This window comes from Nannospalax galili, unplaced genomic scaffold (assembly GCF_000622305.1).
Source record: "Nannospalax galili isolate Female #2095 unplaced genomic scaffold, S.galili_v1.0 scaffold747, whole genome shotgun sequence".
NCBI lineage: Eukaryota > Metazoa > Chordata > Mammalia > Rodentia > Spalacidae > Nannospalax > Nannospalax galili.
In genome coordinates this window covers 1,617,452-1,635,882 of record NW_008357686.1, presented here as the reverse complement: position 1 = coordinate 1,635,882, position 18,431 = coordinate 1,617,452, and the positions used below count along the sequence as shown (strand labels likewise).

Below are 18,431 nucleotides of genomic sequence, written 5' to 3'. Positions count from 1 at the left end.
AAAGGCAGATGGGGAGGGAAGAAGCCCCAAGATTTCCCAGGGAGTGGATTGAGTAGCTTGGTTGTACTGGATGCGAAGGATCAGGGAGAGAAAAGGTAAGCCTCAGAGCCCCAGAAAGAGGCTGTCAGCCCCAGAAGGAGGCTCAGAGGTGTTGCAGGACCAGGGAAGTAGAGGGAGGTGAGGGCAGGGCCAGGTCCAGAAGTAGTGCTCCTGGGGCCCAAGGAAGACTAAGTTCTTAGGGCCAGGTCCAGAAGTAGTGCTCCTGGGGCCCAAGGAAGGCACTAAGTTCTTCTGGGTGAAAAAGATCAGGAAGCAGTATTGGTTCCCCAGGTGTCTGGAGACCCAAGACTAGGAATGTCGCAGGGCCCAAACTAGGAGTAGAGAACAGCGGGGGGGATGGAAGGGTCAATGAGGCTGGGGGAGTCAAGGCGCGGAGGGCTCCGCAATAGACTTACCCCAAGAGAGGCTTGAGGGTAGGAGAGCAGGCTAGGAGAGTTAGCCGGTGGTGCAGGTCCAGGGAAGCAGAGAGAGGTAAGGGCAGGGCCAGGACCAGAAGCGTTGCTCCTGGAGCCCAAGAAAGGGACTGAGTTGGTCTGGGTGAGAATGATCAGGAAGCAGTATTGGTTCCCCAGGTGTCTGGGGCCCCAAGACTAGGAATGGCACAGGGCCCAAACTAGGAGTAGAGAACAGTGGGGGAGATGGAAGGGTAAATGTGGCTTGGGGAGTCAAAGTGTGGAGGGCTGCACTATAGACTTACCCCAAGAGAGGCTTGAGGGTAGGAGAGCAGGCTAGGAGAGTTAGCTGGTGGTGCAGGTCTAGGGTAGCAGAGAGAGGTGAGGGCGGGGCCAGGTCCAGAAGCAGTGCTCTTGGAGCCCAAGGAAGGCACTAAATTGGTCTCGGTGAAAAGGATCAGGAAGCAGTTTTTGTTCCCCAGGTGTCTAGGGCCCCAAGACTAGGAATGGCATAGGGCCCAAACTAGGAGTAGAGAACAGCGGGGGAGATGGAAGGGTAAATGAGGCTGGGGGAGTCAAGTCGTAGAGGACTGCGCGATAGACTTAGCCCAAGAGGCCTGAGGATAGGAGAGCAGGTTAGGAGAGTTAGCTGGTGGTGCAGGTCCAGGGAAGCAGAGAGAGGTGAGGGTGGGGCCAGGTCCAGAAGCAGTGCTCCTGGAGCCCAAGGAAGGCACTAAGTTGGTCTGGGTGAAAAGGATCAGGAAGCAATATTATTTCCCAAGGTGTCTGGAGACCCAAAACTAGGAATGGCGCAGTGCCCAAACTAGGAGTAGAGAACAGTGGGGGAGATGGAAGGGTGAATGAGGCGCAGGTCCAGGGAAGCAGAGAGAGGTGAGGGCGGGGCCAGGTGCAGAAGCAGTGCTCTTGGAGCCCAAGGAAGGCACTAAGTTGGTCTGGGTGAAAAGGATCAGGAAGCAGTATTGGTTCCCCAGGTGTCTGGGGACCCAAGACTAGGAATGGCGCAGGGCCCAAACTAGGAGTAGAGAACAGCGGGGGAGGTGGAAGGGTGAATGAGGCTGGGGGAGTCAAGGCGCGGAGGGCTCCACGATAGACTTACCCCAAGAGAGGCCTGAGGGTAGGCCATGCCTGACCTTTTAAATGCCTGAATGATTCTTGTCTTACAGATTAAAAAGTTGTCCCGTTGGGAAGTTATTGATGTGGTACGCACAATGTCAACAGAACAGGCCCGTTCTGGAGAGGGGCCCATGAGTAAATTTGCCCGTGGATCAAGGTTTTCTGTAGCTGAGCATCAAGAGCGTTACAAAGAGGAATGTCAACGCATCTTTGACCTACAGAACAAGTATGTTGTTTCAGTGCTTCAGAGTTTAAACTGGAAAGGGGAAGTGTCTCAGGCACTTTTTGTTTTGTTTTGAACTAATGACCTTGTACCTATAAGGAAAGTGCTCTATCACTGAGCTCTGTCTGCAGCCTCCAGATACTGTTTATTTTTTTGAGACAGGGTCTTACTCTATAGCCCTGCTGATCTAGAACGCCTATGTAGAACCAGTTGGCCTTGAACTTGTGATCCTCATGTGTCTGTCTCCTCAGTGCTGCGTTACAGGGGTGCTCCACCATGCCCAGCCAGATACTGTATAATGAAGAGCATGTCACCCAGAAAATATGGTCAGGTGTCTGGGTCTCTGAGGTACCAGGCACTGTCATAATATTCCTAAAGTACCTGCTCCTTTTTGAAAAAATTTTTGAGGCAGAGTCTTGTCATGCAGCCCATATTGGTCTCAAATTCCTTTTTTTTAAAACATTTTTGTATTAATTTATTTTGATTTTATGAGTATTTTGCCTGCCTGTAAGTGCACCTGTGTTCAAGTGCTCAAGGAGGCCAGGAGAGAGAATCAGATCCTTTGGAACTGGGGGTTGTGAGCCATTTGGGTGCTGGGAACCAAACTTGGGCCCCTGCATGAGCAGCCAGTGCTCTTAACTGCTGAGCTATCCCTCCAGCCCTTGGTCTCAAACTCTTGGCAGTTCTCCTGCCTTGATCTCCTCAGTGCTGGGATTATAGACATGTACCACAAGATCTGTTTCAAAGTAATTTAGCAAAGGCTTTTACTGTCAAGAGATGCTAAGCTTGGTTTCTCAGTTTTGTAGCAGCCCTTGTGGCCTACTTGAGCTGGGTTTGGCGGTTTTAATAGTGGTAATGGATGCCTTTTTCCCTAAGGACACAGATGTGCAAGAATGTGCTATTTAAAATGATCCAAGCCTGGCGTGGTGGTGCATGCCTTTAGTCCCAGCACTTAGGAGGCAGAAGCAGGCAGATTTCTTTGAGATTGAGGCTAGTCTGGTCTACGTAGTGTTCCAGGCCAGCTGAAGCTCCAGAAATTCAGAAAGAATTACTGCAATTTTGCGAACTTGCCTTGTTGATTAAATATCTAGGAAGATGTCATAAAGTTTTTCTGTTAAAGGTCCCATGTCTTGTGGTTTCTGAGAATGCCTTTATAAGATTAATTTCTCACTTTCCTACTCTTTCTGCAATACTATCTTCATATACTTTTGTATTTCCCCTGACCTTTAACTTTTTTTTTTCTTGTTAGGGTTTTGTCATCAACTGAAGTCTTATCTACTGACACAGACAGCAGCTCAGCTGAAGACAGTGACTTTGAAGAAATGGGAAAGAACATTGAGAACATGTTGCAGAATAAGAAAACCAGCTCTCAGCTGTCTCGTGAACGGGAGGAACAGGAGCGAAAGGAACTACAGCGGATGCTACTGGGTGAGGGTTGTGGCTTCACAGACAAGAAAGACAAGGATCAATAAAAGAGATAAGTCTCTGAAGACTGTAACTAAGTCAAAGCTGGAGACAGACCAACTGGGGGATGAGTATAGAGAAGCCTGTAGGTGAGGTAGAGAGATTTCTACCAACTGGACACTAGTCTGTGGGGGACAAATTGAAGAGATGCTGCCAATCTGCTGCTACTCTCTATGTCAGGTATCTAACTAAACCAGGGTTACCAGTGCTGTACCTGAAATCAAATTGTCTTTCTGTACATTCATCCTCCAGAATAACAGTTTTAAAAATAAAGAAAGAATGCTGGGCGTGGTGGCGCACATCTTTAATCCCAGTATTTGGGAGGCAGAGGTGGGTGGATCTCTAAGATCGAGGCTAGCCTGGTCTCCATAGCAAGTTCCAGGCCAGCTGTTGGCTACAGGGATACCCTGTCTCAAAATGAACAACAAAAAATAAATAAAAAATAAAAATACAGAAAGAATCTGGCTAGGTGTAGTGGTGCTTACCTGTAATCCCAGCACTTGAGATGCTGAGGCAGGAGGATCATGACATCAGGCCAGTCTGGGCTACATAGTGAGACCCTGTCTTAAAATAAAACAAAACAAAACAAAGGCCAGGTGTGGCCCATGACTTTAATCCCAGCACTTGGGAGGCAGAGGCAGGTGGATCTCTGAGTTTGAGGTTAGCTTGGTCTACATAGTGAGTTCCAGGCCAGCTGGGGCCACAGAGAGACCCTGTCTCAAAAAGGCCAAAAACAAAACAAAACAACAAAAGTAATCATTTATATATATACATATATATAATAAAATACAGAATCTGTGGATGAATTTGTAAGATTGTCCTTGAAACCCTTTGAAATTACTTGTAATATTCTATGCAAATATGTATTTCCTGAGAAGAGTCATGGCTTTCAGAAGATTTTCAAAGGAATATTAGGCCCTAAAAACAGTTAAAAAATCATCCACCAAAAATTCCAGAAGCTGATGATGAGGATGATGGATAATGAAGTCCCCATGGCACTTCTGATAACAGATGTCAAACAGGCAGTTGAAAACTTGGATGTAGATATTGAGAGAATAAAGTCTAAGGGTAATTAGAGTGACCTTTCTCCTTCATACTGGTCTTACCTTTGTTTCTCCATCTCTGTAAAGTTTTATGCAATTTCATTTTTATGGGTACTTTCTAAAGATATATGGCCTTTCCACTTACGTGGTCCTCCAGTTCTTTACTAGTGTGGTCCTGGACCACAGCATCTGCATCACATCATCTTGACCCTTTTTTCAGACCTACTGAGTTATAAACTCTAATTTTGTAAGATTCCCCAGGTGATTCCTATTCGTATTAAAGTTTGAGAAACATCTGCTAGGTCTTAAGGCCCTGGACTGACTTCTGTGGTGTCTTTTTTCCTCGTGGAGTGTTTACTTGGGTATTTTCATCAATACTTTCTGCTGGGACTTTTCTGTTGCCCTACTATTCAGAGGAATATCAATATCTTTCACTGTCGCCTATAACAAACATAGTTCTTTAAGGTGTTTTCAGAATGTTCTTATAAAAATGAAAATTGCCAGTAGTAAAAAGTAGTCAGGAAAGGACAAATCAGGGTATTTCTGTGGCTTACAGTAACTTTGTGTGGTATGTTGAGCTTCAGTGTCTCCATTCAACTCCAAGAAAGTGGCCATATAGGGGAATGTCTGGAAATTTTTTTCTACCTTACAGCAGCAGGCTCAGCAGCATCAGGAAACAATCACAGAGATGATGACACAGCTTCTGTGACTAGCCTTAACTCCTCTGCCACTGGCCGGTGTCTCAAAATTTATCGAACATTTCGAGATGAAGAGGGAAAGGAGTATGTTCGCTGTGAGACAGTCCGGAAACCAGCAGTTATTGATGCCTATGTGCGCATACGGACCACAAAAGATGAGGAATTCATGTGAGTGTGATGTGCCATGTTTGAGTATGGCAGGGAGAGTAGTGATGATGATGAAGACAGTGTATATGCTTGAGTTGTAGTACTAGGACTCTGTTGTCCCTGGAAGTCTGCTATAATTGAGAACCTTCTTGCCTTTAGATCTTTGGGTTTGAACAGAGCCAAACCACTGGGAAAATACCATGTTTGCTACGTTTGTATTGTGGTAGTTTGGTTTGCAAAAATCTTAGGGAAACAAACCCTATAATACCAGAACTTAGGAGGATTCGGCAGGAAGATCATGGGTTCCAGGCCAGCCTGGCTTATAAAGCACGACATTGTCTCAAAAGAACAACAGCAAAGTCTTAGGGATTACTCAAGACTTAGACTGAGAGATGCTACTCTGTACAGATGAAGGACTGACTAGCAAGGAACATGAGCAAGGCAGGTAGTTTCTTTTATTTCAACCTGAGTAGATTTCATATCAGTTGTCTTGCTTTACATGTATTCATGATCCTGTGATTTCTCCCCCTCTCCCCCATTGTTCAGTCGAAAATTTGCCCTTTTTGATGAACAGCATCGAGAAGAGATGCGAAAAGAACGGCGCAGAATTCAAGAACAGTTGAGGAGACTTAAACGGAACCAGGAAAAGGAGAAGCTTAAGGGTCCTCCTGAGAAAAAACCCAAAAAAATGAAGGAACGCCCTGACCTAAAAGTAAGTATTTTATATACCAAGTATGATGGTATACAATTGTAATTCTAGCACTTGATAGGCTGAGGAAGGATTGTGAGTTTGATGTCAGCCTGGACTATATACTGAGACCCTATCAAAAAAAAAACCATATATATATAGGGCTGGAGAGATGGCTCAGTGGTTAAGAGCGCTGACTGCTCTTGCAGAGGATCCAGGTTTGATTCCCAGCACCCATATGGTAACTAACAGCTGTCCATAACTCCAGTTCCAGGGGATCTGACACCTTCTTCTGTCCTCCACGGGCATTGCACGACACAGGTGCACTTATACACGTGCAGGCTATACATGCATACACATAAAAATAAATAAAATTTAAAAATATATATGATGACATGATGACAACTAACAAAGGAAAGGAAGAAAGCATACCTTTGCCCTTAGTTTTTGTCATCCTCCATTAATAGAAATAAGCGCACTATTGTAGAAAGCTAAAATTGTGTCTTTTTTTATGTTTATACGTTAGTTCCTGCATGTATGTATGTGTACCATGTGCATGCCTGGTAGCCTGTGGAGGCCAGAAGAAAACCTTGGATCCCCTGGACCTGGAGTCACTGTTGGTGCTTGTGAGCTGTTGAGTGCTGGGAACTGAACCCAGGGCCTCTACAAGAGCACCAAGTGCTCTTAACTGCTGAACCATCTCTCCAGCCCAAGACTGTATTATATGATAGTACACCTATAACAGCACCTGTAATCTCAGCACTGGAAAGTTGAAGCAGGAGGATCAGGAGGAAGGCTAGCCTCAGCTACATAGTGAGTCTGAGACCATGCTGGACTACATGAGACCCTGTCTCAGAAAGAAGCATATATATTTTTTTCTCCTCTCAGAGTTGAGGCAGGTTTGGTGCATTCATTTATATTCATATACCTTTGTTACTGGGCATAAGACTCAGAGCCTGATACATGTTAGGCAAGCAGTCAACTGCTGAGGTACTTCCCTAACCCCACGATCTTTTTTTAAAATTGTACTTATTAAAAGAAGGGGCTGGAGGCTGGAGAGATGGCTCAGTGGTTTAAGAACACTGACTGTTCTTGCAGAAGACCCAGATTGGAATCCCAGCATCCACATGGCAGCTAACAACTGTCTGTAACTCCAGTTCCAGGGGATCCGACAGCCTCTTCTGTCCTCCGCAGGCATTGCACAACACGGGTGCTCTTACCTACATGCAGGCCGTACACATAAAATAAAAATGATAAATAAAATATTTTTAAAAAAGTAAAATAAGGGGCTGGAGAGATGCCTTAGCAATTAAGAATGGTTAATGGTCTATCAGAAGCCTGGGGTTTGGATCTCAGCACCCACCTTGGGTGGCTCACAAACAACTGTAATCCAGCGCCAAAGGATCCAACACCCCCTCATGGGGCTCAGTGGACACACATGCACATATAGACTCAGACAGACAAAATAAAATGGGTCTTAAGAAAGAAGAGCCTCCAGGGCTGGAGAGGAGGTTCAGTGGTTAAGAGAGAATACTGCTCTTGCAGAGGACCTGAGTACAGTTCCCAGCACCTACATTGGGCAGCTCACACTGACTCATAACTCCAGCTCCAGGGGATCTGACACCTTATTTAGAACTCTCTGTGAGCACCTGTTCTCACATGTGCACACACACATACATACATATAATTTAAAAATCTTTCTTTAAAAAGAGAAGATCCCCGGGGGCTGTAGAAATGACTTAGTGGTTAAGAGCACACACTACTTTCTAAGGATTCAAATTTGATTCCTAGCACTCACTCCAGCTCTAGGGGATCTGATGCTGCACATATCCACACACAGACACATACATGTATATATAATTTTTTTAAAAGAACCTGACATGGTGGTGGACATCTTTAATCCAAGCACTAGGGAGGCAGATGGATCTCTCTGAATTGGAAACCAGCCTGGTCTACAAAGTGAGTTCTAGGATAGCCAGAGCTACATAGTGAGATCCTGTCTCAAAAAGCAAAAAAGAACCATACACACTATTATAGGTTGTTTTGCATCAATTAGATAAGATTACACATACTACTATATAACATGTACCATATGATAAGGTAACTATGGTACAGTGGAAAGAACCATGAACTTGAATACAGAAGATCTGGGTCTGGTTCTGCTACTTAATAGTGCTGTGACCTTCACCTTTCGAAACCTGTTTTCTCTTCTGTAAGATGCTGTCTGTCCTTGTTTCTCCCCTGCTGCCTATAAGTTTCTTTGTACTTTTGACATGCTTCAACCTGCTTACCTCTAACATGTTGGTATTTTTCCTGCTGCAGCTGAAATGTGGAGCATGTGGTGCCATAGGGCACATGAGGACAAACAAATTCTGCCCCCTTTATTACCAAACAAATGCTCCACCTTCCAACCCTGTTGCCATGACAGAGGAACAGGAGGAGGAGCTGGAAAAGACAGTCATTCATAATGATAATGAAGAACTTATCAAGGTTGAAGGGACCAAGATTGTCTTGGGAAAACAACTAATTGAGAGGTAAGGGCTAGCAGACATGGGTGCTGCAGGAGAAATCTGTTGGGGGATTATGGTGGCTGACAGGGTAAATGTGATGTGATATGTTCTCTGAAATGGAACTAGGGGTCTCAGAACTTCAGATCTTCATCAGTAATTGTTACCAGTAATGAAAATTACAGTGCTCAGTAGGGTTTGCTATTTGTCCATGCTGCCTTTCCGAGTCTTAGTTTCCTTATGCACAAAACTACCTTTGCTAGAAGAGTTACTTGTTTCCTTTTTGTGGTACTAAGAGTGGAACCCAGGGCCTTGTGCATAGTAGGCGAGTACTCTACCACTGAGCTATATCCTTAACCCTTTAAAAAAATTTTGAGGGTTTTGGTAAGTTGCCCAGATTAGCCTCAAACTTTTAGTCTTTCTACAGCAACCTCTCAAGTGTGTACCACCATACCTGGCATTAGAATGGTAAAGGTAGAGTGAGAAACTCTAAAGCATTTAGTACAATGCCTGCAACATATTAAATGCCAGTAAGTTTTCTCTTTCTTTTGAGACAGGGTCTCACTATTTAGCTCTGGCTGTCCTGTAGCTCTCTTATGCAGACCAAACTGGCCTTGAACTCAGAGATCTCTCTGCCTCTGCCTCCTGAGTGCTGGGATCAAAGGTGGTGTATACCACCACACCAGCAATATTGTTTCTTCCTGTTCTACTTCTAAAGTATTTACAAGCTCCCTACTGAGACTATTCTGATAATAGACCATTTAAAAAGACCCGAGGAGGCCATATATGGTGGGACATTCCCCTAATCTCAGCACTTGGGAGGCAGAAGCAGGAGAATTGGGTCAAGATGATCTTTCCCTACATAGTGAGTTTGAGGTCAGCCTGGGCTATAATGAAGACCCTCAAAAACAAAACAACCCCCTAAAATATATGTATAAAAAGACCAAGGAAGACTGGAGAAATGACTTAGTTGAGAATTCTTCCTACTCTTCCAGAGAACCCAAATTCAGTTCCCAGCACCCATGTCAGAAGGCTCATAACCCCTGTAGCTCCAGCTCCAGGGTCACCAACACCCTTTTTACGGCCTCCATAGGCACCCTTACATATGTGGTAGACACACATACACATAAATAAAAAATAAATCTTTTTGTCTTTTGGTCTTTTTGAAACAGGGTCTCCCTATAGCCCCAGCTGGCCTGGAACTTGCTATGTAGACCAGACTGGCCTCAAACTCACAAGAGATCTGCCTGCCTCTTCCTCCCAAGTGCTGGGATTAAAGGCGTGTGCCACCACACCCAGCTAAATAAATCGTTTTTTAAAAATACTGAAGAGATATACAAACTATGCTTATGCGTGTCTTCTTGACTTTTGAGAATTTAATACATAAAAATAGAGATGTTAGAGCTGGAAAAATGCCTCAGTGGTTAAGATCACTTGTCCATTGCCCAAAATCCGACACCCTTTTAGGCCTCTGTGGGTACTAGGCATATACATGGTCCACGTACATACATGCAGGCAAATGCCCATAAACAAAATAAAAATGAGTTTTTTAAATGGAGATGTTAAAAACTTCTCCGTCTTTTAGTTTGAAAATTACAAACCAATTGAATAGTTCTTAAGTTTTCTAAACTCACCAGTTCACATTTGCCACATTTGCTTCATCTTTGTATACATGAAATGTTTTGTTTTCTTTTCTTGATACAGGGTCTCCCTGTAGCCCCAGCTAGCTTGGAACTCACTATGTAGACCAGGCTGGCCTCAATCTCACAGAGATCTGCCTGTCTCTGCCTCCCTAGTGCTCGGACTAAAAGTGTGTGATACTATGCTCAGGTCTAAAATGTTTTTAATGTAAACTATTTAGAAGTAAATTGGACTATTATGACATTTCACTCTAAACATACACATCTCCCAAGAATCTCGGAAAATCAACATTGAATGTAGTAATATGTAATGCACAGGCCTTGTTCAAATCTTCCCCATCTCTCATTGTACTTTATTGCCTTCTTCCCCAGTTCTGGATCCCATCCCAGTTCAAATATGACTGTATTTTGAGTCTGTCTTAATTTAGAATTGTGTTTCCTTTTGTGTTTTTGTGACATTGACCTTTTGTACTCATAAAATACCCCAGTTTCTGGATTTGTTTCATTAGGGTTCTTTTTCAAGCAGAATGAATATAGACTTACTAAGAAAAAGTGAGAAAAAAAAACTCTTGAGAATGTGACCTACTCCAAGGGAGGAATGCCTGATTTGATTGTTTTATATTAATCAAACTCATTAAATGTTTTTAGCTAGATGTATAATAACCTAATTGATATTACGTAGTATCACATCAGGGAGCACGTGATATCATGTTCTTTCACTACTTTGATTATCTTAGTTTGACTTCTTTAAGCCAGATCCTGTTTTTTTTTTAATTAATTTATTTGTGTGTTTTTGCTTGCATGTATCTAAGTGTGTGCAATGCCTGTGGAAGCCAGAAGAGGGCATCAGATCCCCTGGAATTGGCATTACAGATGGTTGTTAGCTGCTAGATGGGTGCTGAAAACTGAACCTGGGTCCTCTACGAGAGCAGCCAGTGCTCTGAACTGCTGAGCCATCTCTCCAGCTTGTTTTTTTGTTTTTTTTTTAAAGATTTATTTTTAGTTTATGTTATGACTCTTTGCCTTCATATATGTAACTGTATCACAAAAATGCCTTGTGTCCATGGAGGCCAGAAGGGTGCATCTAATCCCTTGGACTGCAATTATAGATGGTTGTGCACCACCATGTGGGTTCTGGGAACCAAACCTCTATAAGAACAATAAGCATTCTTAACCACTTGACCTTTTCTACTCTGTCCCTACTCTATCCCCACCTGTATTTTTGAAATGGCCCTATCAGTCTTCCTATATAGGCCAGGTTGTCCTTAATCTCACAGAGGTCTGCCTGCTTTTGCCTCCTGAGTGCTTGCATTAAAGATGTGTCAGTATCATGCCCCACTAGATAGATGGGTTTTAAAGATTAAGGAAACCCATTTTTTTCCTACACCGGTTTTTAATTTCTTTCTTTTTTGCCCTTTCTTTGAGAAAAGCTATGTAACTCAGGCTGGTCTTGAATTCTGAATCCCAAGTCCTGGAATTATTGGTGTGTACTACTACACTTGGCTTTTTCCTCATTTATATTCTGAATGAGTCAAATGTTCTAGCTTTTGAACCCTAAGATAGAATGTAAAATGTTAGAACTGGAAGGAGTCATACCATTCCTTCAGCTTAGATTTCTTAACTTCTAAATAGGAAACAAAATTGTTATTTGCCTAGCTCTTTATTAACTTAGAGGTTCTGTGTGGCCTGTGCAGTCTAAGCCTTAGAAGGTAAATGTCTGGCCTTTGGCTTTTTTCTTCCTCTGCTCAGGCTTAGGTATTTGTAGTTGTTGTTATTTTTTTCCTGGAAACTAGAAATAAGGGCTGCATAGTGTGACAGTGTTAATTAATTGCAGTGCGGATGAAGTTCGGAGAAAGTCTTTGGTCTTGAAATTCCCTAAACAGCAACTTCCTCCCAAGAAGAAACGCCGTGTTGGAACCACTGTTCACTGTGACTATTTGAATGTGAGTGTCAGCCTTGCCTCCTTATCAGATGGGTTCTCACTCATCCCCCGCAGCTTTCTATGACATGGCTCTGGCAGCCTCAAATGTGTCCTCTGTCCATCTCCTGAGAATTATGTATACTGTTCATTATAAGATTTTAAAGTAGCTAGGTGTGGTGGCGCATGCCTTTAATCCCAGCACTTGGGAGGCAGAGGCAGGTGGATCTCCATGAGTTCCAGGCCAGCCTGGTCTCTACATAGCGAGTTCCAGGCCAGCTGGGGCTACAGGGACCCTGGTTCAAAAACGCCACACACACAAAAAAAAAAGATTTAAAAAATTTTGAGGTTGGAGAGATGGCTCAGCAGTTAAGAGCACTGACTGCTCTTGTAGAGGACCCAGGTTCAAATCCCTGTACCCACATGGCAGCTAACAACTGTCCATAACTCCAGTTTCAGGGGATCTGATGCCCTCTTCTGACCTCTGCAAGCATTGCATGACACTGGAACACTTACATACATGCAGGCAATACACTCATACACATAAAATAAAAATAATAAAATACATATATATTTGAAACAGGGTCTCCCTGTAGCCCCAGCTGGCCTGGAACTTAATATATAGACCAGACTGGCTTTGAACTCACAGAGATCTGCTTGCCTGTGCCTCCCAAGTGCTGAGAGTAAAGGCGTGTGCCACCACGCCTGGCTATAAATAAAACATTTTTAAAAATTTTGAAATTTTTATTTATTATTTGTATGTGGGGGTGGGTGTCCCCAAGTACCTTGGTGTACATGTGAATGTCAGAGGACAATGTTAAGAAGTTAGTTCCACCTTTACATAGTTCTGGGCAAGGACTTTGGTCACCAGACTTTCGTGGCAAGTGCCTTTATCCACTGAGCTATCTCGTCTGCCCTCTTTTTTTTTTTTTTTTAAGATTGCGTCTTCCTTTGTAGCTCAGGCTGGTGTGGAACTTGCCATGTAGTCTAGATTGACCTTGAATTTGTGATAGCCCTCCTACCTCAGCTTCTAAAATGCCAAGATTATAAGCCTGAACCCCAAGTCTAGCTTTATTAAAGTTTTCTTTTTAATTATTTTTTGGTCTTTTTGAGACAGGGTCTCCCTGTAGCCCCAGATGGCCTGGAACTCACTATGTAGACCAGGCTGGCCTTGAACTCACAGAGATCCGTCTGCCTCTGCCTCCCAAATGCTGGGACTAAAGGTATGCACCACCACACCCGGCTCTTTATTAAAGATTTCTAAAATATATACATAGATTTAGAAAATCTTGTTTTAAATAAAGCATGCTGGTTTCTTATTTCTCTTTAGAGACCTCATAAGTCTATCCATCGGCGCCGGACAGACCCTATGGTGACACTGTCATCTATCTTGGAGTCTATCATCAATGAGATGAGGGATCTTCCAAATGTAAGTTCATTGCATTAGTATGTACAATAGGAATACCAAGACCCGTTCTTTGTTTTATCTCTTACTTCAGATAGATGGCAGTAGTGTGTATACCCTTGTGTACCTGGAACTTCTAATTCTTTGGGATGTTATGTTTTTTGATAGTTTGATAGAAGAAACAGTCAGACTTATTACAACTGAAAAGTTTCTGTGAGAGTTGGTAGCCAAGTAAGATGTTAGAGCCTACTTTGAGATAATACCTTACCCTAGTCAGAATGGCTATCATCAAGACATCTGACAAATGTTAGAGAGGATGTGGGAAAAGAGGATCACTTACTCACTACTGGTGGGAGTACAAATTAATATAGCCATTATGGAAATCAGTTTGGAGATGCCTCAAAAATTTTTTAAAGACTACCATATGACCCAACTATACTACTCATGGGTATATACCTAAAGAACTCCATATCTTAGCACAGAGATATTATTTGCATATCCATGTTTATTGCTGCTCTATTTACAATGCCTGGATGTCCATCAACAGATGACATATCATTCAGCTGCAAAGAAAAATGAAATGGGCTCTGGAGACATGGCTCAGCACTGGCTGCCCTTGCAGAGGATCTGGGTTTGGTTCCCAGTACCCACGTGGCAGATAACTTTCTGTAGTGCCAATTCCAGGAGCTCCAACACCCTCTTCTGGTTTCTGTGAGCATTGTATACACAGGTACATTTACATACATGCAGGCAAAACACTCATACACATAAAATAAAAATAAATTTAAAAAAAAGAAAAATAAAATCGTGAAATTTGTAGGGAAATAGATGGACCTGAAACGTATAATGTAAAGTGAAGTAACCCAAACTTAGAAAAAAAATTTGGGACTGGAGAGGTGGCTCAAGGGATAAAAGCACTTGCTGTTCTTCCAGAGGACCCGGGTTCAAATCCCAGCACCCACACGCTGGCTCTGGCTCTGGCTCTGTTATCTTCTTCTAGCCTTCGCAGGCACCCCCCAACACACACACCAGTAAACATACCAGAGATCAAAACACTTTTACAAATAAAAAAGTTATTTAAAAAAGGAAAAAAAAAAAAAAAAAAACGGGCATGGTGGCGCATGCTTTTAGTCCCAGCACTTGGGAGGCAGAGGCAGGTGGATCTCTGAGCTCAAGGCCAGCCTGGTCTACATAGTGAGTTCCAGGACAGCTGGGGCTACAGGGAGACCCTGCCTCAAAAAGACAAAAAAAAAGGAAAAAAAATACGTCTCCTTCATGGGCAGATACTAGCCTGTAATATAGACAATGTATACATGTAGACAGGTATGTGAGTAGGATATAAAATTTAGAAAGGAGATCCAGACACGGGAATGTTAGGTGATGAGGAAGGACAGAATGTAGGTAAAAGATCACCTCAGTTATAAAATAGGATGTAAAACAATTTTTTTTTCTAGTTTTAACTCCACTATAGCCTTTTTTCATGGTGGATATGTAAATTCAACTTTCTGTGTGTTGAACAAGATAGAACCAGATGGCACATGCCTTCAATCCCAGCACTCTGGAGTGGAGGCAGACTGATCTCTGTGAGATTGAGGCCAACCTGGTCTACATAGCAAGTTCCAGGCCAGCTGGGGTTGTAGAGAGACCCTGGCTCAAAAGAAAGAAACAAACAAAAGTACAATATGTGCTATTTCTATGAGGCAGTGATTGTGAAAGTCAGGCTTTTTAAAAAATTTCATTGACCATTAATATAATAAAGAGATATGACTGCTCACTGAATACATTTGTTACACTGATCCACTAGAAAAAGCAATTTAAAAACTTGTTTTGAGGGGGCTGGAGAGACTGCTCAGTGGCTAAGAGCACCAACTGCTCTTGCAGAGGACTCGGGTTCAATTCCTAGCACCCACATGCAGCTAGCAGCTGTCCATAACTCCAGTTCCAGGGGAATTTGATGCTTTCTTCTGACCTCCAAGGGCATTGCATGATATGGGTACACTTAAACATGTGCAAACAATACACTCATACACATAAAAATAAATAATAAAGTATTAAAAAATCGTTTTGGCCGGGTGTGGTGGCACACGCCTTTAATCCCAGCAAAGGCAGGTGGACCTCTGTGAGTTCAAGGCCAGCCTGGTTTACATAGTGCTTTCCAGGACAGCTGGGGCTACAGGGAGACCCTGTCTCAAAAGGACCAAAAAACATGTTTTGGTGGAAGAGATGTTTTGTAGCCTGAAACTTTTTCCTGTTCTGTTTTAAAACTATACCAAATCGCCAAGCTTGGTGGCAGACGCCTTTAATCCTAGCACTTGGGAGGCAGAGGCAGGCAGATCTCTGAGTTCAAGGACAGCCTGGTTTGCATAGCAAGTTTCAGCCCAGCTGGGGCTACAGGAAAACCCTGTTTCAAAAAGACCAAAAAACAAAAAAAAACCTATATAGTATTATTTAATGTATAAATTGTATTGCTGTACATAAAGTATGGTTTAAATAAATACATAGTTTAATTGAAAAAAACAGACACTGCATCTAGAAAAATCCTTTGAGAGCTGGTAGACAGGTAAGATGTAATTGGCTCTGGCAAATGTTCTTTGATCATGAATGATACTGGCCCTTATTTCCACAGACATACCCTTTCCACACCCCAGTCAATGCAAAGGTTGTAAAGGACTACTACAAAATCATCACTCGACCAATGGACCTACAAACACTCAGGGAAAATGTGCGCAAACGCCTCTATCCATCTCGGGAAGAATTCAGAGAGCATTTGGAACTAATTGTGAAAAATAGTGCAACCTATAATGGTAATAGTCACTTATTCCTTGACTGCAGAGGTCACCTTTCAGATTTGTACTTAACATTGCTGGCTCTAAATTCAGACTCAACTAGAATTAATGAAAGGACTATAATGTGCATTCATGGGTACAAAAATCAGATAGTGTACATTTTTCTGTCATTTGATAAGTATTGCTTCTTTTCAGTCCCACTATTTAATTCTTAGTATCCTCTAGTGGATTTGAAGTCTATGTGTTAAAACAGTTGGAGTGAAATGAAGTAGACCTAGGTAAGTTAAAGAGAGAGGTGTTGGGTAGGGATGGAGTTTACAGAAGATATACTTGCAAACATATTGTGTGTATTTTTGACTCGGTCTGCATGTTTGTGACAGGAGTTGTATGCTCATTTTATTGAAAAACAGTAAAAATAAGGAGGAAAAAAATCATTGAGCATCAGTTCATATGTATAACTATTGGGATCCATAATATAGATATTACTAATAGAGCTACAATGGATGAGTTATTTAACTTCTCATAGCCTCTACAGTTTTCTCATCTATAAATAGGACAGTAGTAAAATATATATTGTAAAGCTTTCCACAAGCCTACCCATCTTATTTGTCAAATCTCATCTCCAGTGACTTGATTCCATGCCCATCATAGAGTCCAGTCATACCCACTGTTATATTTCATTGACTACCTCATAGTACTTCATGTCTTTGCAGTCTTTTTCCTTCGTCTCTGAAATTCTCCATCCAGACTAAGTCATATCATCCCATCCAAAAAGACTGATTATCAGATTGCCCAAAGTACTCATTTTTAAAAATCCTCTATGCCCCTGAGGTCAATGAAATGAGCTTTGAAGCTCTTATCCCATAATTACTTATGTACTTGGCCACTTTGTGACTTGTTAGAAGTACTTTTACTTGTATTTCCAGAACTGAGCAGAGTGTCAGGCAATGTATGCACAAGGGAAGAATAAAGATCTGGGTGTGGTGACACATGCCTATAGTAGAGGCAGGAGGATAAGTAATTTAAGGTCCTCTTGGCTACATAGCAAGTTCAAAGCCAACTTTAACTATATAAGGCTCTGTCTCAAAAATAACAAACAGGGCCAACAAGACAACTTAGTAGGTAAAAGCACTTGCTGTACAAGGCAGACAACCTGAATTCAAGCCCCAGAATCTATACTGGAAGGAGAGAACTAACTCCTGAATATTGTCCTTTGACCACCGCACAGATGCTAAGGCTTATGTGCCCACATTGATACATATGACCGTACACAAAATAATAAATTTATAAAAATTTCAGTAAACAAAAATGAAAGATAAATTTGTGCTAGACCCAATTCTTGTTTAGGCTGCAAGGACAATTAAACAAAAATTATAAGAGAATTATAAGGGGCTGGGGAGGTGGCTCGATGGGTGAAAATACTTGCTGCAAAGCCTTGTGACCTGAATTCAGTCGCTGGAACCTACAGGGTGGAATGGAAGAACAAGCTCCCACAAGGTAACCTCTGACTGCCACATGTGTGTTCCATGACATGTGCCCCCTTCACACTAAATCAGTTTTTGAAAAATATTTTATTGGCTGGGTGTGGTGTCGCACACCTTTAGTCCCAGCACTAGGGAGGCAGAGGCAGGTGGATCTCTGAGCTCAAGGCCAGGCTGGTCTACAAAGCAAGTTCTAGGCCAGCTGGGGCCACAGGGAGACCCTGTCTCAAAAAGATAAAAAAAAATATTTTATTTATTATTATTTTTTATTTTATGTGTATAAGTGCAATGCCTGCATATAGGTAGGTGCACCCATGTTGTGCAGTGCCTAAAGAGGTCAGAAGAGGGTGTCAGAACCCCTGGAACTGGAGTTAGCTGCTAGGTGGGTGCTGGGAATTGAACCTGGGTCCTCCTCAAGAGGAGCCAGTGCTCTTAACCACTGAGCCATCTCTCTAGCCCCCTAAATCATTTTTTCAAAATTTAAAAAATTATTTATTTAATAACCACATGATTAGAAGAAGCATTTCATTACAGCTTTAACATATTCAATAAAAATTTCCAGAGCAAAGATACATCTCTTTCAAAAATGGCTGTAAATTTTTAAGTTCACAGTTGAATTAATAGTTATACAATATTGAACTCAGTATAAACCCAATAAGACATAAAATTGAATGAGGTTTTAACCTTTAAACAAGATCTCCATTTCATTTTAAAATATGCTGTTGCCTACAGTTTTTGTGTGTGTGTGTGTTCTTGAGACAGGGTCTCTCAGTAGTCCCAGCTGTCCTGGAACTCACTACGTAGACCAAGCTGGCCTTGAACTCACAAAGATCTGCCTGCCTCGG

The 18,431-nt window shown here is 42.4% G+C and overlaps 1 protein-coding gene across 6 annotated transcripts in view; it reads left to right on the top strand.

Annotated features, from left to right (window-relative positions):
- Taf1 (TATA-box binding protein associated factor 1) overlaps positions 1 to 18,431 on the top strand; it is a 92,098-nt gene that overhangs the window by 38,582 nt on the left and 35,085 nt on the right. For all 6 annotated transcript variants that reach the window (XR_003847396.1, XM_029557450.1, XM_008855564.3 and 3 more), the window contains 8 exons: positions 1,637 to 1,812; positions 3,059 to 3,237; positions 4,969 to 5,182; positions 5,708 to 5,873; positions 8,172 to 8,383; positions 11,831 to 11,939; positions 13,245 to 13,343; positions 15,946 to 16,123. Coding sequence is in view for 5 of the 6 variants with exons in the window: in XM_029557450.1 (XP_029413310.1) it covers positions 1,637 to 1,812; positions 3,059 to 3,237; positions 4,969 to 5,182; positions 5,708 to 5,873; positions 8,172 to 8,383; positions 11,831 to 11,939; positions 13,245 to 13,343; positions 15,946 to 16,123 (1,333 nt within the window). In the remaining variant the exon portion in view is untranslated. The remainder of the gene's footprint in view (positions 1 to 1,636; positions 1,813 to 3,058; positions 3,238 to 4,968; positions 5,183 to 5,707; positions 5,874 to 8,171; positions 8,384 to 11,830; positions 11,940 to 13,244; positions 13,344 to 15,945; positions 16,124 to 18,431) is intronic.